This window comes from Mustelus asterias, chromosome 12, assembly GCF_964213995.1.
Source record: "Mustelus asterias chromosome 12, sMusAst1.hap1.1, whole genome shotgun sequence".
In the NCBI taxonomy this organism is placed as follows: domain Eukaryota; kingdom Metazoa; phylum Chordata; class Chondrichthyes; order Carcharhiniformes; family Triakidae; genus Mustelus; species Mustelus asterias.
Genome location: NC_135812.1, coordinates 82,740,308 through 82,766,956, shown reverse-complemented (window position 1 = coordinate 82,766,956; position 26,649 = coordinate 82,740,308). Strand labels below are relative to the sequence as shown.

Sequence of the window (26,649 nt, the reverse complement as noted above, 5' to 3'; positions counted from 1 at the left end):
TCAATCATCTTGGGCCGAATTTTTCCATCTCCCCCCGCCACTGGAATCATAGCAGGTGGGACAAGGACAATGCAAAAGTCCATTGACCTCGGGTGTGATTTTCTAGGACTTGGGATGAGCACGGCCAGAAAATCCCACCCCTTGCCTTTTGTTTTTTCACCTGTGTGCCTCGGTATTTGCTTAAAAGCAGTTCTAATGAAAGGCCATCAGCCTGAAATGTTGAAGTCGTCCCTCTTTCCAGAGGTGCTACCAGACGCTTGTAGTTCCAGCATTTTGCCTCTAATCCAAGTCGGTTTTTAAAACCCTTTTAACCAATCGAAATGTATCATAATTCAGATCCACAGGATTATGAAATGAAAGGTCAATATATTCAAGTACCTTCAATAAAAATGTACAAGGCGCAAATGACAAAGCACTTGGCTTCAGTACCAGAACATCAAAATAAATAAATGAGAGCATTTTATCTTCAATTTTTTTATTACTGCACAAAATCTCAAAGATTCCAAGTCTTTAAAAAAGGTCACAAAGAAACAAGATTTCACTCAAAATCTGGGTTGCAGTTTCTGAACATTATTAACCAGCTCAGCAGCACAATCCTAATTAGAATGGTTCAAAGTCCTTAGTTTTTTTTTTAAGAAAGTGCCTTTTAAAAAACCTGGTACCTTCAGTTCCTCCCCATCCCCAAGGCCACGAGAAACAATGCGTTGTGGTTTCCATTTCACAGGAATAAAGGTTTCTGACAGTGAACAACAAAAATGAGGGACTTGTTACATGGATAAATTCTGTGGTTGTTCTCCTCGAGAGGTGGAGAGGTTTGATAGAGATGTTCAAAACCATCAGCAGTCTGCACAAGCCTGGAGACAAACTTTTCCCTTTGGAGGAATGGTTTAGAACAAAAGGGGGCATTGGTTTATAGTGCTTGGCAAAAGAAACAACAAAGTGGCTGGGATCTGGAATGCACTAGACCTGCCTGCCTCCACTACACAGATAATCAAAAAGGGGATGGGGAAGAAGGTTGCAGGACGACAGGGTGAGGGAGTAGGATTAGCCATTTGACAGAGGTGGCAAGGTCATGATAGTACAGGTAGAGACCTTGTCGCCATAGTTGATTGCAATATATGCGAGCTATGTAAAGTCGCCAGGACATAGTGTTAAACATCTACTGAGACCCTTGTACTTTCAATGTTGGTAAGTTTGTAAAATTGTCTCCCATCATTTACTAAACATTGTTACAATAATGGAAGAACTGCCGGTGCAGAGAGATCGATTTAAAGCTTAGAAAATGAACTTCCATCCCAAACTATGAGCCACATGGGAGACAGTAGGCTAGTCTGTATAAATAGGCCCATAAATGAGGAACACTTCAAGTTAGATAACTGTCAGGTGCATATTCATAGAATCCCGACAGTACAGAAGGATGCCATTCAGCCCATTATGTCTTCACCAACCACAATCCCACTCGGGCCTTATTCCCATAACCCTACATATTTACCCTGCTAATCCTCTGGCAGTGCTAAATTGACCCTAGTGTCAATCAACCTAACCTGCATATCTTTGGAGTGTGGAAGGAAACCAGAGCACCCAGAGAAAACCTATGCAGACATGGGGAGAAAGTGCAAACCCCACAGAGCGATCCAAAGCTGGAATTGAACCTGGGTCCCTGGCGGTGAGGCAGCAGTGCTAACCACTGTGCCACCATGCTGCCCTATTGACCTTTTCATAACTTCAACTGTACTATGATCTAAACATAAGAAAATTATACTCATTTGCTTGCACTTGTCATAACCTACACATGGAATTTAAAATGACTGGAATAGGTCTTGATGTGCAGGCATACACGTTAGATGGACTTAAAGTAAAATTCAAACATGTATTTTTACAAAGTCTTTCGGAAAATTTTCCATTTCTTTAAAATAAAGACATTAGTTACTAATTACGATGGTTAGTAGATCTAAAACTATTAACCATCAACATTAACCTCATCTCATCTTGGCACATAAGCCCTACTTTCAATTGGCAATGTTAGCCCTACTTTCAATAAGTAACCTTCAAAGAGTAAAGAGCTGCAATTTAAAGAGAATAAAGTTTGAGCTGTTCTTCCATGTCTTTTTCTGACATGTCACCAAAAGTTTCCTTTCTTTCTTTCATTAACTTGAAGATGGCAGCCAGTTGCTCCCTCTGGATCCTAGAATGGAAAGCAGAATGCACAATTCAGTGACATACCAGTACAAGAATAATGCCAACTATGATTGTGTAAATGATCAATCGTGCATTTCATAGCAAAGTCTTCGGTCGTCAGATGGCAACTGCATAATGAAATGTTTTATATTTGCCTCAAGTGCTCTATGGTTCCTACCTCAACCCCTGAGTACCACAAAACAGGCCTGTGATGAATTAGCATTAAAACTGGGATATCCCAGGATCTTTGCAAACCCATTTGACTTGCACAATAAATATACTTTTCATGCTGACATTATATATTGGCCACTGTTTACAAGCAGGGATCCTTACTCTTCAGCACAAACTTGCTGACAATCTAGGCATGCAAAATAAACTGCATTGTAGTACATGCATTAAATAGAATGAATTTAGGGAATCTTAAATGCAGGCACATCTGATTCAACACCCAATTACAAAAGATGTGGTTTTATTTGTGCACTTCAACATGTTGCACTGATGGTCTGTTCATGGAATGATGGCAATTATGCACTGGTTCTTCCAAAACACTTGCAGCATGAGAGACTGTCATTTTTATCCCTTGATCTCAAAGAACTTGCATTTATATAGCATTTTACCAAGACTTGCCAAAGCACCTTACAGCTAATGAAGTATTTCTGAAGTGTAGTCACTGCTATAGTGGAGAAAATGCCACAGCCAATTGAGCATAGCAAAGGTCCCACAAACTCCCAGTGCTGCACTGAAGAGTCAGCTTCCATTTTGTCCTCAAATCACAGGACTTGCATCCTCAAGTCTTCAGAGACGAGATACACACCTCATCAATAGCACAATGAATTTAGCATGCCAAAATTATATGTAGAATCCCTACAGTGCAGGAGGAGGTCATTCAGCCCATTGAGCCTTCACTGACAATCCGACCCATGCCCTATCCCCCATAACACCACATTTACCTTGCTAATCCCTCGACACTAGGTCAATTTAGCGTGGCCAATTCATCTAACCTGCACATCTTTGGACTGTGGCAGGAAACCAGAGCACCCAGAGGAAACCCACGCAGAGAAGGTGCAAACTCTACACAGATGGTCATTTAAGGCTGGAATCGAACCTTGATCCCTGGTGCTGCGAGGCAGTAGCACTAACCACTGCCACTCCAAACTGATCTCATCCTTTCTGAACAATGCTACCCCACCTCATTTTCTTTTTGCCCATTGTAGAGCCATCGAATTCCTACATTGCAGAAAGATGCCTTTTGATGGGAACTCCTCAATGAAGCCTTTGAATGACCTCCTTCTGCACTGTAGGGATTCTATGATTCAAAACAAAAAATTTTGCAAATATCTTAAATTTCTCAGTTCCCCTAATTCAAATTAGGCCTAGATTCCTGTTACTGTAACAAATGCATCCTTAAATTATTGCTGGTTAGAATGTGGAATGGTCAGTCACAAACTATTGAAGCAGACCGAGAAAACCTTGAAAGCATTACATTTTCCTGAAAGTGAGGGATAAGTGAGCAAATCTGAGTGGCTCATGTGGCAGAAACAGACTGTTTCTACAGGCTGTATAACCACAATTAGGCTAATAAATGGTCCCTCAGTATTGACTTTAATTTATCTTGGGTTAATTATTCATTTTGGGACAACAGTGACTGAAGGCAAATTCCAACACATAATAACCAAGGTATAGAATGCAATTTGGAACAAAATGAAAATCAAATTACAAGACCAAATGCAAATTTAACATCTGGCAAAACAGATTTCACCAATTCCAGATGAATATTCAACTGCAGTGTGAAGTTAACTGATTCTGAACTGCTGCATGCAAGAAACAAAGAATTGCCAAAATGGGTCAAATGATGCAAAGTGCTTAATGTTTGCTTGGCGGCAATCTTTAGTGAAATAGTTTGAGTTTATCCTTGCGTCAATATTTATCCCTTCTTTCCTGGGGTTACTGGTTCAATGTTGTATACCGGAATGGATTCCACAGGTTATGCAACCAGCCATTCACCTGATGTAGGGCAGTGACTATTCAAGTGGAATTTCTATCCCATAACAGGACTTGCAGGATCCTGATCAGAAGGCAGCAGGTAATTTTCTGTCCCAAGTTATGCTCGATACCATTTGGAAAATAGCTCAGAATCCCTACAGTGCAGACAGAGGCCATTCGGTCTGCACTGACCACAATCCCACCGACTCGTAACCCCACATATTTACCCTGCTAATCCATGACACAATTTAGCATGGCCTACCTAACCTGTACACCTTTGGAGCGTGGGAGGAAACTGGAGCACCCAGAGGAAACCCTTGCAGACATGGAGGACATGCAAATTCCAGACAGTGCCAGGAACCCAGGTTCAATGCCAGCCTCGGGTTACTGAGACAACAGTGCTAACCACTGCCACCTTGCTGCCCCTTCATTGATTGGCATGCTTCACTAGACTCCATGCACTCCCAACACCACTGTACACACTAACTGCTTTATGTGCCATGTACAGGATATACTGCAACAACTCAAGGGCACTTCCTTCCCCTGGAGTGGGATTGCCTTTGCACTTCTAAAGTAATGTACCACCCTAACTTGGATAAATAGATTCCAGAAGCACTGAAACACTTCAATTACAAGGTATGCTGTGTATGTCTGATGAGAGGATCCCATCAGGTTGCCTTAAAAAAAACTGAACCACCACATCATTTATAGTAACCTCTTGAGACTTTATTGAACATCGTCAAAGGTAGTGACACATGTAATAGATAAAGCAAATGTTGCCATTTCAGAATTACAAATCCATGTTTACAGACTAAAACATCCCCAAAAATAGTTAATACACTACAATCCTGTAATAAATTCTCCTTTTAAGGCTTAAACAAACCAAACAATTCTGCATTGTGTAAAACAAAATGACTGTCCTGCATTAGTTACACAAAGATATAAGGCTTGCTGTGCACAAACTTTTAACATAGTCTGTATTGCATAATCTGCATTATATGTAGCTCATAACTGAAAGCAATGAATTATAAATGACAAAGTAAATGCATACTATTGCATTGGACTCTACTGCAACATCTATTACAGAATCTTTAACAGCACCTCCCTACTGAGGACAAGCTTCTTAGGGGATTTTTGGCTTGACATCTGACAAAACTCAAGCCCCCAGTCACTCAGATAATTCCGTCAACGTGCAAGAAAGACTCCTGGTTGGCTCTACTCTTCCGCTCTGTAAAGAAAAAAGTTCCTTTGTTAAATCAACACCAATGAATGGGGACAAGACACAGAACAAAAACAAACACCTGCTTCTTATTCAGCTGCAAAATTTGCTGATGAATTTTCAGCAAGTTGCTAATCCACTCAACAGGCTGAATCCAAGACTCCACATAAAGAAACCACTCGTGTCGCAACAGGGCTCAGCAGTTGACTTTCTGGCATCTTACCCTATGAATAAATGGCAAGGGTTGCCAAGTCACTCAAAATGAGAGAGCAGCCTGGCTAAAACCCTATCCCATCTTTATTTTGTACATTGGTCACTGTAGGAATGGGAATCTTGGATGGTCCTCCTCCTTTGCCTCGCAGCCTATGAACCCAACTGCAACTTCATCCTGTGCTTTACCCATCATGTGGTCTGAAATGGCTTCCCAATAACACCAAGATCACATGATGATGATTAGGCTCTATACCAATCCCTAATTCCACAACCACAGATTTGTTATTTTCTACTAGAGACTGGGAAGCATTGCAAATGCTAGGACACTGCTGATTCAAGTCCTTGCAATTTCCCTCAACTCCGAACCCCCAAATAGTCATTGCATTTCTAGATTTTAAAAATTCCAGGGGTTAAACTATATCAAAAGGATTCTCCTCTCATGTCTCCGCTGCAATGGAGAATTTGGTGTTCCAGCAAAAACTCAGTTCACTGCAGCAGCACCAGAGAATCCCAGACACGGATGTGGTCAGAGGTTGTGTTGAACTTCTGTAACAGGCTGCCCACTTAACCATGCTTCCAAATTAATTCAAGTCATCTATTTAGGGCCGAAAACAGGAATACAGTTAAATTGCTAGCTTTGTTGTAAATAGCCACAAAACGTGTCTTATCTCAGAGCTGTGTTTGAGAAATAATGCTACAAAACCCATGTTTAAATGTTTGATGCTTTTGCAAACAGTAGGGAACGTTTAAACTTTATATTTAATTACAGGAAATGCCATAAGGCGTTGTCTAGTTATGTGCTCCCTTTAGACAATTCACTCTGCTCACATTCTCACTTGTGCATAGAAATGTTGCTTTTGAATAGAGATTTGCCAGTGCAATTTCAGGTAACCATACATTGTTTTATAGGCTAATTGTCAAACTGATACAACACCCATTTCACTGCCACAAATTTGATTCACAAATGGAGATTTTTTTTTTATTAAAATGTGCAAGGGTATTGCACGCATGCAGACTGTCTAAAATGAATCGGTTTGATAAGTGACTAGTTTAAGATTAAACTGAGGTTGTGTATTTTAAGCAAAAAAAAGTGTTAAGATTTCCATCTCATCCTAAAATCTCTTTACTGATGCTGGCATCAGTAGCCACTCACTGCACAAGTCATGCACGACAAATTGGTTTGAAAGACCCTCAGCAGACATTGTGCTACTCCGTTCAAGGTCAAAAATTATACTTTTGTCTCATCTTTTTAAAAAGGCTCACATAGGGATGAAGCGAATGTGCATTTCATTGGTCTCCTGGGCAATGTATTGTTTTGCCAGGTTACAAAAATACAACAGGAAACTGATTGCAGCAAAATGACCCCAAATTCATCAAGATATCACATTGAGAATGTAACATTTTTGAGACAAAGTCCTGGGAAGTCTCACAAGTACCTCGATGCATGTTGATCGAGCCAATAAGGTAAAACATCCCCCCCCCAAAAAAAACCAATTGGGGTTTAATGAGATTTTGGGAAGTACTGGGGTTTGATTTGCTAAGATCAAACTACCAAATGCTACAACTGAATAGTACGCCCAAGGGTAGATGAACTACCCAATAAATTACAACTCCAGGTAGGAAGTTCAAATGTATCAAAGCACCTTCTGTTTAAAAAGAGACAATGTTTTGTGCTGAAAAGATTCCTCTCTGGCCTGGTCGGCTAGACATTTGAACCCAACTCGAGTATACAAGAAATGTTCAGACTAGAGCCAAACACAATGACAATCAGAACACGATCATGGGTTAGCTAGATAGAAAATCTAGTAAGTCAATTTGTTATGAATTATCCATTTCTCCCCAACTATTACTGTAGCTCCCTCAGATTTAAAGGCTTCCATGGCTAGATTCAAACCTACCTCAAAAAAGGGGAAGGACTTTAATCCACCCACATCACTAACAAATGGTCAAAATTGAATCAGCATCTTGCACTTAGAGTTGTGCATCAGTTAGCAACTGCCAATTCTCCCGAGGCAGGAATCCCTCAAGTGCAAGAACTGCAGGCACAGAATCCTAATCCAGACAGCTGACTTACACTACCTCCCACACAGATGCCCATTTCAGGACTAACCAAGAGTTCTTTATTATTTCCATGGCATCTGGAGTGCTTTCACTTGAACACAGCAAAAAAAACTTTTCTAACTGCATTAAGGCAAAAAGACCATTCCAATTTTGTGATTTATTTTTAAAACTCATACTGGCTAATGGACAAGCTCAACATTTATGAAGTGTGTGTGGCTAAAAGATCTATCTTCCAAGCTTTCTGGAGGAATCCCTCAATGGATCATTACTGGAGATTAAAACAAAGGGAGCAAATATTTTGCATTGAAATAAGCTACTTTCCTCTTTTGCAAGTGTCGAGCTGAGATTTGACATTGTTCCTCATGCTGGTGACAAAGAAAACTGCAGCAAATACACAGTATAGTACAAATTAAAACCTGGACTTACCAGAGATTGTGTCTCCTAGAGTATGCACCATCATGTCAAGGTAAGTGCAGCAAAATAATGCAGACAAATACATGCAGGAAGATGTTGGCAGAGTGCAACAGGGATAAGAGAAGCAGCAGGAAAGTGGACCATTATCTTGAAATTAACCGGTGTCCCAGTAGTCAAGTGGCAGTTAGTAGCAAATCAACTTTTCCCACAAACTTAGTTATTCAGGTTTAAAGTAGAAAATGAGCATACATGTTTATATACACCAATACATTTCTTACAAGCTCCTAAAGTTGTATTGACTCAACCAATAATCACTTCAAAGAGTATTTCATCAGCTGCAAAAAAGTGCTTCAGGATGTCCTGAAGTCATGGAACATGCTATACAAATGCAAGTTTTCTTCCTCTTACAAACTTCAGTTGTCATTGGTGATAGTCATCTCAGAATTATCAGGAACTAACTCAGTTTAGAAATATTTTCATGAACACAACAGGTGTCCAAGCAGCAAATCAAAACTCCCTCATTTACAGTAATCCTCTCCACTGGAGACATTTGGGACTGGATTGCCAGGTATAGGCAGGTCTGGGAAGTTGTCTTTTGACCTGGTGGACTTGGGGGGGGGGGGTGAAAAGGGAGGGACAATCTTTAGCTGCAGTTGTCAATTTACTTGCCAACACCCACTCCCTTATGAAGGGAGATCATGAGGTAAAGAGCAAAGAGAAAGTCAAACAGTGAAAGAAGCACTTCATTAAGGTTTTCCTGTTACTGTAAACTGGTAATTTTTTTAAAAGTTCGCTTAAGCTTTCCAATAATTCAAATTCAAACTGCGCTACTTTAGGAGTTAGTAATGCAAGGTGAATTTGAAGCTGGACTAACCACTCAAATAAATTTGGTTTTCAGAAATGTCTTTGGAAACCAAGTTGTGCATATACAAATTGCTTTGTAAAGATATGGTATTGTTAAGTGCTCATCTTTTATTGGGACTGGTATCTAAAAGGATGACATCTAAAAAAAACTGCCCATTAAGTGGGATGTTTCATTTAAATTTTTTAATAAATGTTATACTTGGACATGTCGGACTCAAACCCCTGACCTGACTGTTGTAATTAAAGATGATCAGGACACTTCCTGCTGAACCAGCTTCAGGCCTAGAACAGAAATTTAAAGTACTGGTAGCTAATACTAAATGTCTTTTCAGACAACTTGTAATGCAAGTGTAATAGTCAGGAACTTGTCATTCTCTAGATACCAGTCCCAATAAAGCGCATCTTTTCCTTTGCAAATTTAAATATGCACCATCCAAATTGGCAAGATGTAAAAAATTCTGTACACGGCTATATAATCTCAGTAGTCAAAATATCAAACATTTCTTTGCAATACAAACCTCCCCACAGGGTATATGCATGGCTAACAGAGGAATATTTTGCAAGTTTGAGAAACATTGTGCCTTTCAAAATTAGAGTAACTGCAGCAAAAACATTTGAACCATGAACACAAAATTGAGCGTCTATGCAACTTTCCCATATCTACTGTAATAACATTTCCACAAAACAGTTTAAAAAGGCAGCCCAGGGTTTGTGACAAGCCTGAAAGAGAACTTACTTTTGTTCCATCCATAAGCATTTTCTCTTTTGTTATATCAGTTATTCCTTCCACCTCAATGTGCAAAGCATCCAGGAGGAACACGGCTCATCCTTTGAATTCACAACTCACATATCCCACTATTTTAGCAGCCAAACTCAAAACCCTGCACATTAAAAAATGAAAGCGTGCAAACCCAAGCTCCACACTTGATGTTACAGCTACTTAGGAAACAAGTTGAAGTATAATGTCCGAGTTAAGGCCTTCTAACACCGCAAACTTCATTAGCTCAAGACCACATGCCAGACACTGCACTTGTAGCAGCACTTAATGAACTTGTCTCAGACCAAACTACCTTGATTAGAGACCTGTAATCTGTATGCATCTTGTTACTAAGAGAAGGCAAGAAAGAAAACATGTCATTTTACTTTAATGCAGACAAGTGCCCGAAATGTTTGAAAGAAACCTTGGTGCAAGTTGGAAAAGGAAATGGATTAACAATTCAAGCAAGTGATGAATTTAAATGCATTTATAACCTGCCAAAACAAATTTCTAAAGGACCAACAGCTGCCTTCTGTCCCTAGCATTCAGACCCTTGTGCATCAATACTAATACATGGGAACTGTCAGAGAAACTAGTCTTCTTGGTCGACTCAAAAAATAAAGTTCAACTTTGAGTGATGATTTCACAATACTGACTGGGTCAGAGTACAAGAATGTGACTAAACCAGAAGACAGGATTTCTGATAGCCTGCGGATGTGAGGTATACAATGATGTCATTCCTCTAATGCACAAATATAGACTAAATCAGAATAGAATGTCTTCTATTTGGAAGATTTCAATAACAGCCTAAACATGAGAAATTAATGATACTGCACTTGCCAGGCCATAGACCATCAACCCCCCATGCCAAGAAATGGGATCTACACACTAAGCCAACTTGTCCCTGATCAACTCGATTCATGTTATTTGCCTTTGTCTGCTCTCCGTCCATTCTCTCAACTTAGCCAACAATCTTTAATTTCCCAAGGTGAGGAAGTGATTGGTCTACTTTTATTGCCTTGCAGTACAGTGCATCCTCTTCAACTGGAATGTGTTGTTTAAGCAATGATTTTTAAGTGTTTTTCAAAAGACAAATACTCATCAAGTTGACATATAACACTAAGGCCACCAACACAACGGCTCTGAATCAATAGAATCTCAAACTCTCGCTGCAAGTGTACAAGAACGGCTGGGTCAACTGGGCAAGAGTCTGCTGGATCGCACTACGGAAAATAGCCACCTGGGTGATGGCAACTTGGCCATTCGGCATGGAATTTTATCCCAGAATGAGCAGCCACCATGGTCAGAAGGAGGAAGAATTATTCTGATATTTTCCTCAGCAATTACACGAGCTTTCATTTCATGTTCACATCTGTTCAGATATCAACTGGTTAGCACTCTCCTGCTAGTCATGAATAACGAATGGCCTCTTAAAGTCACATACTTTATCATTGGACCTAGCAATTTATGAATTGGGTAATGATTGCATTTATGCAACATTAAAAGATATCTTATTTTTACTAAAAAAAATTGTGACAACCTGGTTAACATGAGCCATTAGTTAAAATTAAATCACATTCTCTGGTCACCTGGTAAGAGAATCTGCACTGATGACATGGGGGGGGGGGGGGGGGGGGGGGGGGGGAAAGAGCTACTATGCTCAAAAGCACATAGGATTTTATACAACATACCAAGCCATTTAAAAATCTACAAATGGCAGTTTAATGCAACACTAACTGTTGCCTGCATTAGTCCCTAATGAAGAATTGCTTTCGGACGAAATATTCCAACAAAAGCATTTTTTGCTTTTAATAAAATATAGCAGGACAATGGAAAGCAATAGTTTCCAAATTTGTCAGATTAAAAACATTTAATTTTCTTGCAAATTCAAGGGAATTAAACAATTGCGGAGTTAATTAGTTTAAACAATTTATATAGAGTGTTTTTGTACACAATTGAGATCTATTGAAGTACAGTATAGGTGTTGGGTGCCCTCTAGTGCTGTGTTTGTGTACCACGTTCCTGCCGGTGATGTTTCAAAGTGCATCAATGCAACCAATTAGTGCCCTCAAGTGGCAAGATGGAAATCTCCAATCGTGGAAAACTCAACTCCTGTTTTTTTTAAAAATTCCCAAAGTTTGGGAATTGGACAGGGAACCAGCGTCTCCTGAAACAGTTTACTAAATTAATCTAGCAATCAAAATGATTAAAGGATATTTTAAATGGCAGCTCAAGTTATCCTGAACTGATGCAATAATTACATGATATCCATGGCTATCAAATGCTCCAAAATGGCAGGAAGGAGAGAGACTGAAACAAATGCATCACAGACATGGTGGGGCATCAGGTGGTTATTGGTTTACAAATATAGCAACAATACCTATAACCCACATCCCCACTCCACCAGACTCTTGACACATCCTCCATAACGAGTTCACCATTAGCAAGTCAGTTTCCAAACAAACCACGTAGTTTGGAATTTTTTGGCCAAATGCACCCCATCTCCCTTCCATTCTCTTCAAAAGCCCTCAAAACAAAACCCCACATTGGACCAAGCTTTTAATCACTACTCCAACATCCCAGTCATTCCCAAATATGCCTCTGCAAAGCTTTGGGACGGCAGTGGCAAGCACTGCTGCTTCACAGCGCCAGGGACCTGGGTTGGGTAACTGTCCATGTGGAGTTTGCACAGTCTCCCCATGTCAGTGTGGGTTTCCTCCAGGTGCCCTCCCACAGTCCAAAGATGTGGGGGGTTAGGTTGACTGGCCATGCTAAATTGACCCTTTGTCAGGGGAATCTAGTTAGGGTAAAATGCATGGGGTTGTGGGGGTGGGATTGTGGTCAGTGCAGACTTGATGGGCCAAATGGCCTACTTCTCCACTGTAGGATGCTATACCTCATTAAAGTCCTCCTATAAATGTTTTAGCTATCACAAACAGCCTTCCTTCAGAGTGCCCTTGCCAGGAGTCGTATGGTCTAGTCTTTGCCCCTTCAATGCTCCTGTGATGAAACAGATCACCCATTTGTGTCAACCTTTGTGCTGCAAGGGAGCCAACGTACTGGACATGAACACAAGTAGGCACAGGCGGTGTAGTTGAATTTTGTCCAGAGAGCAGTTATAAAAGAGCGTACTACCAAACTCTTCCAATTGCTGCTCAGTTATCCAACAGCCAATGTTTTAAACACTGGCTGCTTTCAATCTCTGGTTGATGTCTCATCAGGAACACCACTGCAGAGGGTTGGATATTGTAAACGTTTGACCAGGATTCTGGAGAGGCGCCATTTAAAAGAAAAGATTTCTAACCTTCACCTGCAGTAATGAAAACAAAAACAAACCTAAAAATACATTAACAGCTTCAGTTTGTCCACTTCATCCTCCACTTGCAAGTTCACATGACAGTGAGAAGCAGGTGTATAATTAGTTCTTGCATGGCCTCAGTGCATCTTGGATTTAACTAATCGCAAAAGAGACACCCATTGACAGTACATGTACCTGGGAATATTCTATACCCTATCCATCACATGATGCATTGTGCAAAAGACAAAAAAGTGCAATTTCACAGCAAAAAACAGGCTCATTTGCAAACATTCCAAACTTGGCTGCAATTTATGCATGAAAATGAAAAATACACCACAAGTTGCCAGTGGCTAAGAGACTGATTTAGCTCATTATCTCACCACCTGTAGTAAACTAAGATTTTCAGATGGGTGCTCAAAATTTGTTTTTCCCCCCCACAAGGGAGCAACCCAGTGAGATACTTTGCCTTTAAGAAAATGTTATTTGCAGGATCTGTTCTATGCACTCATCCATTCTCTGTCACTGCAGCAGCATAATTGCTCCCCATTGTGTTCCAATATGAACTAATGCATGGTTCGGCTTTGTTTCCCTTGGGATATTTCAGAGTGGGGCTTGGTTGACATGTAGGGTCATATAACTGGGTACAGCCAAGTTTTCACAGAACTCAAGACTGTCTGCTTTTTTGGGATCTCTCGAGAGGTCACTTTCTCTGCTCTATCTAAAGTAGAGACTGGAATCTGCCAAGAAATTAAGTTACTTTGAGATTGATGTTTGGTAGTGGAGCTCTCTGGAAGCTGCTGCATGGTAATTAGACAATTCTCTTTCTGCATCACTTTCTAGAGGTGTTAAGGCAAGAAATCTAGTACCCACGCAAGCATCTTTGATTTCTGTACTAACAGATTCTGAAAGAGGGATTTAAGCCTATTGGGGACATTGCTAAATTGGAACTATAGAAATAGCTAGCTGTTAATAAGTAAAAGTTTTGCTAATTCTGTTATATTGTGTTCTTAAAGTTTGTTTTGATAAAAGTTTCCTAGTGGGTCACGAATCACACCTGGAGTGAAACACCTTATGCTCACCCCAATGCCAAAATTAAATGTAAAACTTAGGGTTTAGGCTAACCTTAACATAGCTTGGAGTTTCTGATCTGGTCCTTAACGTCAGTTAGGAATAGAGTTAATAAATCTGTTCAAGGAAGCACTACTGCAAAATCTAAGGGACCCAGACAAACTGACACAATGGGCACAGGTCGCTGAAAATTTTAATCAGCTCTGAAATATAACTATAAAAAGAGGGGAAATTCAGCAGAATATCCCCAAATGAGTGACTAGATAATGGGGTGGCATCTGCTTGGTTTGTAAACTGCTGGATGCCACATCTCCTTTCAGCAAATGCAATGCTCATCACATTGACTGACAGCCACTTCAATGCACAACTGCTTGTAGCAATTAAGTGCAGTGAAATCCCAACACCAAGTGTTTTAGGGGTGATTGTACAACGTAAACAAAATAATTATGGACAAACAGCAGTGTAGCTCAGAGGACATCTTTGGCATCAACCAGGGAAAATAGATCTTGGTAGGGCCTCTGAATGTCACACCAATATCATTCTTGCCTCCATTTTAAAATTCCTATCCTAAATCCTTCCATGGTCTCACCTATTGCTAACTCTAACCACGTCCAGGCATTAATTCTGGGCACTTGTGCAATTCAAATTGGATGCACAGTGATGGCCAAGTCTACCACTCCCAAGGCCCTAAAGTGCTCTACTTACCTCAAGCTTTCCTAGCTCTCTTTTCTCCCTCAATATGTCTTTACAACCTCACTTGGCCTTCATACATGATATGAAGGGTGGGATTTTCTGGCTATGCATGCCCCAAAATTCCACGAAGCAAGACCTTTGCATGCTCAGTGTTCCTGCCCATGACAAATCCCTGGGCAGGCAGGATGGCAAAATTCCCACGTTTTTAATGCTGCTTTTGTGAAGCACTCTGGTTTAAACGAAGTGCTTCAACTGGGAGGACAAGAAATCAATGGCCTTCAACCAATGTGGAGATACCAGCATTGGACTGGAGTGGACACAGTTGGTCTCAACACCAGGTTAAAGTCCAACAGGTTTATTTGGTAGCAGCGCTTTCGGAGTGCTGCCCCTTCATCAGGTGAGTGACTCACCTGATGAAGGCGCAGCAGCGCTCCAATAGCTCATGATACCAAATAAACCTGTTGGACTTTAACCTGGTGTTGTGAGACTACTTACTGTGCCTTCAATCGAAACAATCATTCCACCAAGTCGAAGGGGACATGGGCTTATGCAACACAATAAATCGACTCCAGGTTAAGCTGACCCTTTTGCTCTTGAGCAGTGGTATCTAACCTTTTTGTCATGGCAGACCTCCATACTGGGAAAATGAGGCACAGCTATTTATTGCTGTCTTCTTTATTTACTGGGAACTTTACTTGAACATCCCCATCCTCTTGCCTGTTTTTTTTAAAAAAAAACATCACCATCTCCTGCTTCTCCCAGGGTTTGTGTGCCCCTTAAATTTGAGTTTTCACTTTTGTGCAGGTGTATGGGACCTTTTTTCTTCAGCTCCAAGTCCTGTCTGTCATGTGCATGGGCCTGACCAATGTAAAAAAACCTAAACTGTGCCATGTACAGCTCTTTCCCAACCAGTGCATGCATGGGAGGCCCAAGACTGTCTTGGAGTTGCAAATCAGACCTGAAAATGGATCATTACATAATTTTGATTCATCGATTGTTTTCACAGCATACCTGAGGGGGGGGGGGGGGGGGGGAGATCTTCATGGCTCACGAGTGCGCTGAGGCACACACTGGTTGGGAACCACTACTCTAGAGCTCGAAGAAAACAGTAGGCTGAAGAGCACAGTAGCGGGTTTAATATTCACAATTATCTTGTCTCTTCATTAATGGGATCACAGGAAAAGGAGCCCAAGGCAACAACCAAAAACAAAATCTCCAACAATTTTCATACATCCCTTAGATATACTTACCAGTGCCTTTAACACCAGCTCAATTTGCAGGCCACAAGTCTAAAAACATATCTACAAAATCTACCAGTGACAACTGTAGCCAAATAAGATGGAGGACAATAGGGAACAAGTCACTTTCTACTCGTGAATGAATACATGCCTGAGCAGTCTTTGGGGACTGGTGGAAAATAATTATAACATCTGGATCTATGATAATTACAATAGAACAAATCACTACCATACCAGATCATGCTGATAATGAGTAGGAGAATGGATCCAGAAATAAAAGGGAGGGATCGGTGATGGCAACGAGCAGAGGGCGAGAGGCACACAGGTACTGGGGTGGATGGGGGAGAAAGAGGGGAAGAACACTGTCCTTGCAGTTAGTGCAATCCCAGTGCTAAGTGGAATTTACTTCCCATTAAGTATCCATTCCATCACACTGGATATGACCTAATGAAGCCTGTATTAATGGTCAACCAAGTCCAGTTTAAACACTCCATTCAATAAGCTGGAACTGCACCCCAGGTGGCTCAGTTGAAAATGATTAACCAATTAATACAGGTTTGCAGCAGTTTCTGGTAGAAATGGTTAATTATTAGGCAGACAATAATTCAAGAATGACAGACAGGAAGAGTGTTAGCGATGTGATAGATTGATGACATGCATGGGGCATACTGAAAAAAGAACCTTACCAATATATTGTTACAGAAATATGGTCATCAGGCCTAGAGCCTACACGGAGGTGAAGTCAGGGGTTAACTCAACCCTGCAATAAAAAGTCAGGAAAAAGGTTTGCAAAGCTCATCCAAAAAAAGCACAGCAACGTTAAATATTGTAACAAAAATGATCTAGGCATTCTGCTAAAAATGCTCAAAATAAAAATACGCAATTGAAACTCAAGTCATTATGAAGAGTGCACAAATTAATATGATCCTGATAGACAAAAAAAATTGAAATGCTTGCACAGTAACGTAGGAGTCTTTTATGCCCAGCACACCATGTGACATTAATTGTTGTAGTTCGTTTGATCAAAACTGCAAGTCCAAAAGGCATTAATCATGTTTTCAGGAGGCTGCATAGGTTTGTGCAGCATTCCACTGCCTGACATTTCAACCCTGATTTTACTGGACGTTGATCTAGTCCTCACTGAAATGGGTTCCAAGTACTTGTCTACAGATATCACCAACATTAATCTTTGTCTATATTGAGCCTCACTGAAAGAAAAAAGTGAAGATGCATTACAAGCAGTCATGGATTACAGATGATTGGATGGTACGCTGAATGTACAGCACAATATTGGTTATGATGTTAGCATAGCCAGGGTGGAACATTTCTGGAGCTCCACTGACATCATCTGGCAGAGGATGGTATGGGTATCCAGAGTGGGACTAAGCAACAAATTCATTTGATTTCAAAAAGTCAAGCGACAAACTGACTATAGCTCAGTCAAGCTCTTAACGCTAGAAACCAACATCTTTCCAGAAATACTTTACATTTCATGCCTTACCAGAATGTTAAAAAAAATGCTTCATAGACATTAGTTGCGCAGCCAATTTGCACAAAGCAAAGGGTCATAAAAATGGCACAGTTAACCAGTTTTTCTTGATACAAGTTGAGGGATAAAATATTAGCTAGAGCAGAGTATTTGGTGCTGAGATCTTATGTCCACCTGTTTGCTGGGCTCCAGTTTTCAAACAGAGCACTATCAGCTACCACTGAACCAAATGGAATGAGAATAGAAACTGCAGTTTGTCTTTTCATAGAATCATAGAAACCCTACAGCACAGAAAGAGGCCATTCGGCCCATCGAGTCTGCACCGACCACAATCCCACCGAGGCCCTACCCCCATACCCCTACATATTTTACCCACTAATCCCTCTAACCTACGCATCTCAGGACACTAAGGGCAATTTTAGCATGGCCAATCAACCTAACCCGTACATCTTTGGACTGTGGGAGGAAACCGGAGCACCCGGAGGAAACCCACGCAAACACAGGGAGAATGTGCAAACTCCACACAGACAGTGACCCGAGCCGGGAATCGAACCCAGGTCCCTGGAGCTGTGAAACAGCAGTGCTAACCACTCTGCTACCATGCCGCCCTTTTGCACAATTGGCTAGGCTGCTTAGCTATAATAGCAACACACCCTCTCTAAACATGCAGCTCTGTTCAATTAAGTTCCCAGTCAATTTTGATTCAAGTCCTAGCAGGGTGAAAGCTGTGGCTTTCCTCCCAGGCCAAGATGAACATGGACCTGCTGGGAAGAGGAGATGGCCCAAACAGGCTCAAGGGAGTATGACACCCCCATCTTCCTGGAAACCCACACCCTAAAATTGCAAGTGTTGGCAGGGACCCAATTTTATAGAGGCAGTCAGCTGCACCCCACTCACTTAAATGAGACCCCAGGACTTAAAATAGCCTGGGATTAATTGATGCAATGGGTAAATTTCCATCTCATCAACCCAATGCCTGGCCATAATGAAAATTCAGCCCAAATAATTCAACCAAACAGCTGTTCATTCCAAAAGGTTAAATCTTTTTATTTTCAGTGCAACAGTTGTCCAAATAAAAGTATGAGTGGCTTCCATAGTATTGTCTTGACTCACTGGGCCTACATGGGAATTGCAATTCTGTCCAAATGAAACCTATTTAGGGAGCCACACATCACTAATTCTAAAAATGGGCACAGGAAACTCAAGTTATCATACGTTTATTGGTTTAATCTAGCATTTGTCAAAGTACAGCATTAAACTATGCGTTACCACTCAAGTACATACCAACTACATTACTGGATGTCTGGATCTTTCAGCAACATCGACAAGTACTTAAGCTTCCAAATTGAGCCAATTCTGGCTATTTCACATTGTGTCAAGATTTGAACTCTAATATTAGAAACTCTATAGTGCAGGAGGAAGCCGTTCAGCCCATTGAGTCTGCACCAGCTCAGAGCATTTTACCCAAGCAACCCCCACCCTATCCCCATTATCCTGTGCATTTACCATGGTTAACCTAACTAACATGAATTTTTGACATCAAGGAAATGGTTGAGAGTTTCAAGTTTAGGCATCCAGATTACCAACAACCTGTCCTGGTCATTCCATGTCAACACTATAGTCAAGAAAGCCCACCAACACCTCTTAGGCGGCCAAGGAAATTTGGCACGTCTTCTACAACTCTCACCAACTTTTACAGGTGCACCATAGAAAGCATTCTTTCTGGTTGTATCAGTTTGGTATGGCTCCTGTTCTGTCCAAGACCGCAAGAAACTAAAGGGTTGTGAACAAAGCCCAGTCCATCATGCAAACCACCCTCCCATCCATTGACTGTCTACACTTCACGCTGCCTAGTCAAGAACCCCATGCACCCTAGATATACTCTTGCACCTTCTGCTGTTGGGAAAAAGATACAAACGTCTGAGGTCACGTACCAACTGACTCAAGAATAGCTTCTTCCCTGCTGCCATCAGACTTTTGAATGGACCAACCTCGCATTAAGTTGATCTTTCTCTACACCCTAGCTATGACTAACACTACATTCTGCACTCTCCTTTCCTTCTCTATGAATGGTATGTTTTGTCAAGTATTAAAAACCACCAGCTCAGATTAAGAAATGACCTCCATGGGTACATAGAATTGGAGGATATGCCATTGGAGCTGGCAGCTGCATGTTCCACTTTTGCCTGAACCGGCTTCAGTGCTAATCAGGAGTGTTCTAGCTTACTGGTCAGCAGCTGGCTGGAGATCAGCATAGACAAAAGGTTTGAAAGCAGGCTGAATGAAAAAGTGCGCAATCAAAAAAGGGGAGAAACAAGGGGGAAAAAAAGGGCACAATATCTACAGGGGGAGGGGGCTGCAGAAATTAGGTCAACAAATACCTTGAGAAGCAAAAAATCTCTTCACAGTTGTGCAGCACAAGCCTTGAAAACATAAAACCAAAAGCATGAACTTGTTCATTTGAACAACTTGATACCATTAGTACCAATTGGACTGCACATCAACATGAAGTGAATGATTTTCTTACTAAAAGAATGAACTTGTTCATTCAGCAGCATGACATTAATACAGTTGAGCTATTAAAAAGAGTAGGCAATTAGTCAATCTTTTTTGATCAAGCATCATTTTACCAGTTGGCTCTTTGTACCCAGAAATGCAAAATAAATGAGACAGTTGCAAATCTCAAGCTGGCAAAAGTGAAAAGTTTATGACTGAGGTAGGGCTAATGTTAAGCGAAACATTGAAGCTTCAAAAGGGACTGACCCAGTGACAACTCCCTTAAAAAATTTTAATTCAGCAGAACTGTAGTTTAAAAAAAGCAAATTGATATACCAAATGAACAAGGTCATTGCCACATACAGGACAGGGATTTTAAAAAATCTACAGAGGAATGATCTGATTAAACAACTAGCCAAATGCACAAACACAGTTTTGTGATCCTTTCCCTACTGTAATTAGCAACTTGAACCACCCAAATAATGAATAAATTATACGAGACTTCCTTCTGATGGCATAAACAGCACATTCCCGAAACTGACTGTTTATCCCCCAAGCCCTCAGATTTGACCTATATCGTGGAAAATTATGTTCAAAAGCAGTTTCAGTGTTAAACTATCTAATGTCAGGGTGCTTTGAATACTGCTTCTATACAAAATTTAAAATCCTGGACTGCACAAGTACCTCTAATAAACATGCAAACCCACAAAACCATTAGATTTGCAACAAGCCGACAAGGCAAATGCCAATTCATTTTGCTGGCATTAATACAGTGACGTGGGAACTCAGATCACATGAACAGAAACACTAGTCCAAGCCAGATAAAGGTTTTGATCAAACGTTTCAAGCTTGTAAAAAAAAAGTTACTTATTCAGATGGTTAAACTAGCCAGCCAATAAAAACACAGATCTGGATAAAGCCAAATCAGTTACCAGAAGTGACAACGGCATTTGACATGATTTATGAACATCTAAATTTTACTCCATTAAGACAGTTCAGATTTAGACCGACTTGCCCTTTTCTTTACGGTGAAACTTGCTGAAAAGTAACATTTTGGAACAGCAAACTCAGTGCTAATCTGGAACATGCAGAAATCTGATAGCTGCAGCTTCCATTAAAAAGGAATTATTCAAAGATGCAAAAAGTTCAAAGGGACATGGGTTGAGCTTAAAATCATAGATTTGGATTTCCAAGAGATGATTGAACTGGGTTGTCACAGGTGCAGTATTTCCAACCATTCAACTCCCTCCTGATATCAATTTTGGGGCATGGCTAGAGTAATGCTGCACCCCACCCCTTCCCACATCTCCCCTGCATGACAGTGGTAACTAATGAATCCTACAATTACTTATTGGAAGCACCATCGCTTCTAGAGATTGAATTGTTTAAACCCAGAAACAAAAACCAACATGGAGCATCAGGAAAGACCTGGCAGCCTGACCAATGGGCATAATAGACATTATGCCCAATACTTGATCCTGTTCTCCAGGTAGAATCAATGCCAGATGGGCAGCCTAACATTTCACTGCTGGAATTTCCTTACCTTGTATTATGTCACCATTGTCTAACCAGTCTTTCTGCTGTTCAAAGTATTGCAGCCAGATGCATGCAAGATATTTGCTCAAATTTTATTTGGGATGTTTAACAGGCTAATGCATCTTGCTGGAATCATTGGCATTAAGATTTGAGACATCTACACCACAGAAACAAGTTCAATTTTAAATATTTGTAATTACTGAATCTAGTTAAATGTATGCAGAAAGCATCCCATTTTCAGTTTTAACTTGAGAATTTCTTCAGCCAGATTTCATTTTTGAATGCAGATCATTGCCTTTAAAAAGGTGCCAACTGAGGTTCAGTATCTTTCAAAAAAATGTAAAAGGACCATTCACAAGCAAATCACATCTCAACATGAAGCTCAGGCAAGGCATCTTTTAAAATTGTACAACTGCCGTACTGTCAGTGTCAGCACAGTAGTAGAAAAGGTTCAATGTTGTACAGCCTTCCATCGATTTGGCAAACTAAATACACAGTGGAAACTATTTTTCAAAGGAACTACCAAAGTATTAATTTCTTTTGCTCCTGGTTTAGAAATGGTATCTTGAAAGGCAGGTGAACTGAAGCAATTGGCCCCAAGATGTTTGCTCACTAATCCACTGGAAAACAAGTGGAGCTCCTTTAAAAAGTAGCATAAGCTTGTTCAAAATATATTATGAGAAAAGGAATTATACAAGGAAATATTGGACTCAAAAGTTGTACATTTTTTAAAATATGGACAGACACCAAAGATTGCTGACAATGTAGCCACTGACAGCATCGGCCACAGGGTGCTCCACCAAGGAACAAATGGAGCCCTTCCCTGTGCTTCCAGGCAAGGTACTTGATAAATCAGTCTTTGGATTGTTCTACATCTCCAGTAAGGACAAAGGGACACATACCCTTGGTACAAAGGCCCAGTCAAGCTAATACATTGCAGTAGTCTTAGAACACATCTGAAGATAAAAGCCTGCTGTCTGTGTGTTGAGAAAAGCAGCTGAAAGTTTGAAACAGGGAGAATACAGTAACTGAGATAGGGACCTGCCAAGATGACCAGTTTTAGTAGCAATATCTAAAACTGACAAAGTTGATCAGCCAGTAGGAGGATTGTAGCAGGAAAAGAACTGAAATCCAGCAAGCTACAGAACATCCAAACCAAAGAATCAACTGTTTGCCACATCAGAAGCCAAAATGTATTGAAAACAATTGTATTGGTCACAAAGTTGACCCCTTGCAACCCAAGGTGTGCTCCATATAACTTTTCATATTTACTTACAATTGGACTCAATTCTCATCTACAAGTAGAATTTTAGATGAATGTGTTTTATCATTTTTCTTCACCTTTTAGTCATTAATAAAAACTTACTCCATCTTAAAAGCCTGGTCAAACTGGTTCCTTTAAAACAACTATTGGGTCCAGCAAAGGTATTCAACAGAAAGGAAACCTTGTTAGATTAAATCTTGGTTACCTGCAGAGAGTGGGGCTGAATAAAGACAGGGTCAGGCATCCCTCCTCACCCAGGATTTGCAACCCTTGGGGATGGTAACAAAGAGGGGCCTGGCCTGGATCAATAACTTGGAGAACCCCACCTGAGGCAAGTCGTAACCAGCTACATACTAAGGATTGGCAAAGCACAGAAAACTGCTGTCACAATTAAATCAGACAGTAAATAAAAAGTGACGGCTCATTGAAGTGAATAAAATGGGTCAGACGTCAAATACCAAAGGAAGGGATTGCCAACAGGCTAATTTTCATGAGAGGTATTGATGCAGAGGGGCAACTGCAGGCCGACTTTCCTCACTTCAGTTCTGGCATAAATCAAAAGTTAACCTGTATGACAGTTCAGCAGACAGTCAACATGTCAGAATGGGAAATATTTTCCCCAAATCTTCGAGATTTTCTTTTGTAGGAGTGGTATTCTACATGCATACTCAACCCTACCGCTTAAATGGAATAATGAAGGTGAACACCCATTGATAAATTTAACAATGAAAATCAATTCTGGAACCTTTTGGCACAAATTAAAATGTGCAAAGGAGTCTTTGTCACCCACAATGTTCAAGACAGCAGCAAAAAAAAACACTGCCATCAACTGTCACCCAAAGCTCCAAGCAGAATACCACATATCTGCTTGCTCAGCACTCAATCCACATGCAGAATGACCATACCTTGTGATTTATAGAGTGCAAGTGGATGTGGTGCAAATGGAATGAGTGATTTTTATGTTATGCTGCATTCAGATTTGCATGTTTATAAGACCATAAGACATAAGACCATAAGACATAGGAGCGGAAGTAAGGCCATTCGGCCCATCGAGTCCACTCCACCATTCAATCATGGTTGATTTCAACTCCATTTACCCGCTCTCTCCCCATAGCCCTTAATTCCTCGAGAAATCAAGAATTTATCAATTTCTGTCTTGAAGACGCTCAACGTCTCGGCCTCCACAGCCCTCTGTGGCAATGAATTCCACAGACCCACCACTCTCTGGCTGAAGAAATTTCTCCTCATCTCTGTTCTAAAGTGACTCCCTTTTATTCTAAGGCTGTGCCCCCGCGTCCTAGTCTCCCCTGTTAATGGAAACAACTTCCCTACGTCCATCCTATCTAAGCCGTTCATTATCTTGTAAGTTTCTATCAGATCTCCCCTCAACCTCCTAAACTCCAATGAATATAATCCCACGATCCTCAGACGTTCATCGTATGTCAGGCCTACCATTCCTGGGATCATCCGTGTGAATCTCCGCTGGACCCGCTCCAGTGCCAGTATGTCCTTCCTGAGGTGTGGGGCCCAAAATTGCTCACAGTACTCCAAATGGGGCCTAACCAGTGCTTTATAAAGCCTCAGAAGTACATCCCTGCTTTTGTATTCCAAGCCTCTTGAGATAAATGACAACATTACATTTGCTTTCTTAATTACGGACTCAACCTGCAAGTTTACCTTTAGAGAATCCTGGACTAGGACTCCCAAGTCCCTTTGCACTTTAGCATTATGAATTTTGTCACCGTTTAGAAAATAGTCCATGCCTCTATTCTTTTTTCCAAAGTGTACGACCTCGCACTTGCCCACGTTGAATTTCATCAGCCACTTCTTGGACCACTCTCCTAAACTGTCTAAATCTTTCTGCAGCCTCCCCACCTCCTCAATACTACCTGCCCCTCCACCTATCTTTGTATCATCGGCAAACTTGGCCAGAATGCTCCCAGTCCCGTCATCTAGATCGTTAATATATAAAGAGAACAGCTGTGGTCCCAACACTGAACCCTGCGGGACACCACTTGTCACCGGTTGCCATTCTGAGAAAGAACCTTTTATCCCAACTCTCTGCCTTCTGTCTGACAGCCAATCGTCAATCCATGTTAGTACCTTGCCTCGAATACCATGGGCCCTTATTTTACTCAGCAGTCATAATAGAATCTTCCATTGAACGGTATAAAACTTAAAATCCTTGTCATATATTCAGCACAAATTTTGGACAGCTAATGATTTTGCTGGAATGCCAATCGAGTTTGTTAAGAAAGTGAAAAAGCAAAAGATTACAATGAGGGAGAGATTTGCAGAGGACAAAAGTAAAAGGGGGGGGGGGGGAAGAAAAGGAAAATGGGAACTCGTCTTGGAGCTCAGAATTCAAAACTTCAGTCACACCCGTCTTGTCTGTACAAGAGAAAATCTGAAATCCATCAAACAAATACACCTCTAGCATGGTAAACATGGGAACTAACCAATAAGCACATTTATTCCTCACTAGAGATATTTGGTATTCTTCAGCTTCCCATCAAAAGCATGGCGTGCATGCAACTAGCAAAATCTGAAAGTCAATTATAATTCAATAATTGCAAGTTTAAAAAGGGCACGATTCAGTAATGATTGTGGAAAACCCAAATGATAAAAGACAGGAAACCAAGGTCCACTCAGTTCAAATGGTGGTTAAAACAATAAAGTTCAAATTGAAAATGAGTAGATCAGAAAAAGAGAAAGTTTCTCCTCAATTTTTATCCTAGCATATCGAGTGCAACATGATTTATTTTACATCTTTCCTTTCCATCACCCAAATTGTACTGACATGACTCAGCACAGAAAAGGTTGATCAAAACGTTAGCTGGAATGTAGAGTTAACAGTTCTAGCATTTCCACATACTCATTGGGAGCCCTCTTTTTGTACAGACTACTTATCCACCAATAGTTCATGGTGGGTTACATCCAAGAGCCAAGGGTCCTGACCAAAAAGTAGTTCCTCAAATATTGACTTCACAACTTGGTCATCTTGCCACAAGGGATTTGGCAAGAAACTTGGTCTTTCATGGACCCACTTAAACATTTATTATCTCTCCACTGCAAGGGAAATTCAAGTACTCACCTCCACTACAAGGATTTCACCAAAAGGAAAGGCATTATGCAAATATAGACTATCATAGCCAAGATGGTTGGAGGGGGGGCAGGGTACGAGGAGATAACTCCAAATTTTAAAAAGCTGTGCATGGTTCAAGTTGCAATTTAGTTTGGTCAACATACCGTTGCTCTTCCTCCAGCTCTTCTCTAGTCAGTGTTTTTTCATAGCTGCTGCCTCGAATCTTGCCTGGACGGTACTCATCAACTAGGTCATCTAAAAAAAAAAAATACATAAAATGACAGTACAAGGATTACTGGTACTGAAAGGCAAGGTCAGGCAACATGTTAATGCACACAGCACAATCCTTTAGCAGCAAAGTTGAAATAAGAGAAATACAGCAAGTGGAATATTAGCATGAAAAAGTAGACTTTATTCTTTGATGGAATGTGGGCATTGCCTTGCTACCCATCCCTAATCGCTTGCTAGGCCATTTCAGAGGCAATTAAAAGTCAACCACAGTCACATGTGGACCAGACATCACGGGCAGATTTCTTTCCCCAAGAGTGAAGGAGGTGGGTTTTTATACTAATGATGGACCAGATTGTCTGCTAAAAAGAAAAATCCTTCAAAATTTGAGACCGCTTGATTGACTGAACTTGCGCTGAAGAGAGCATGGCTTGGTACAGTGGCACAAGATTTTGTAAAACAAAAATGTCTCCTAATATACTAAAGTATCCTGATATACATTGTATGATTAAAAATGAGACATTTTCACCTCAGCACTTGAAAAATTTGTTCACAAAATATGGTG

General features: G+C 40.7%; 1 protein-coding gene across 3 annotated transcripts in view; it reads right to left on the bottom strand.

The window, feature by feature from the left end:
• Positions 1-480: 480 nt before the first annotated feature.
• The window catches only part of LOC144501630 (uncharacterized), a 122,656-nt gene continuing 96,487 nt past the window's right edge, over positions 481-26,649 (bottom strand). Inside the window, exons 3-5 of one of the 3 annotated variants that reach the window (XM_078225526.1) lie at positions 26,021-26,111; positions 16,673-16,746; positions 4,866-5,389 (exon numbers count right to left, since the gene is read on the bottom strand). In XM_078225526.1, coding sequence (XP_078081652.1) covers positions 16,713-16,746; positions 26,021-26,111 — 125 coding nt within the window. In that variant the 3' untranslated portion in view covers positions 4,866-5,389; positions 16,673-16,712. Of the gene's footprint in view, positions 2,186-4,865; positions 5,390-16,672; positions 16,747-26,020; positions 26,112-26,649 lie in introns of those variants that run through there. The other 2 variants (XM_078225525.1, XM_078225527.1) reach the window with 2 other exon arrangements.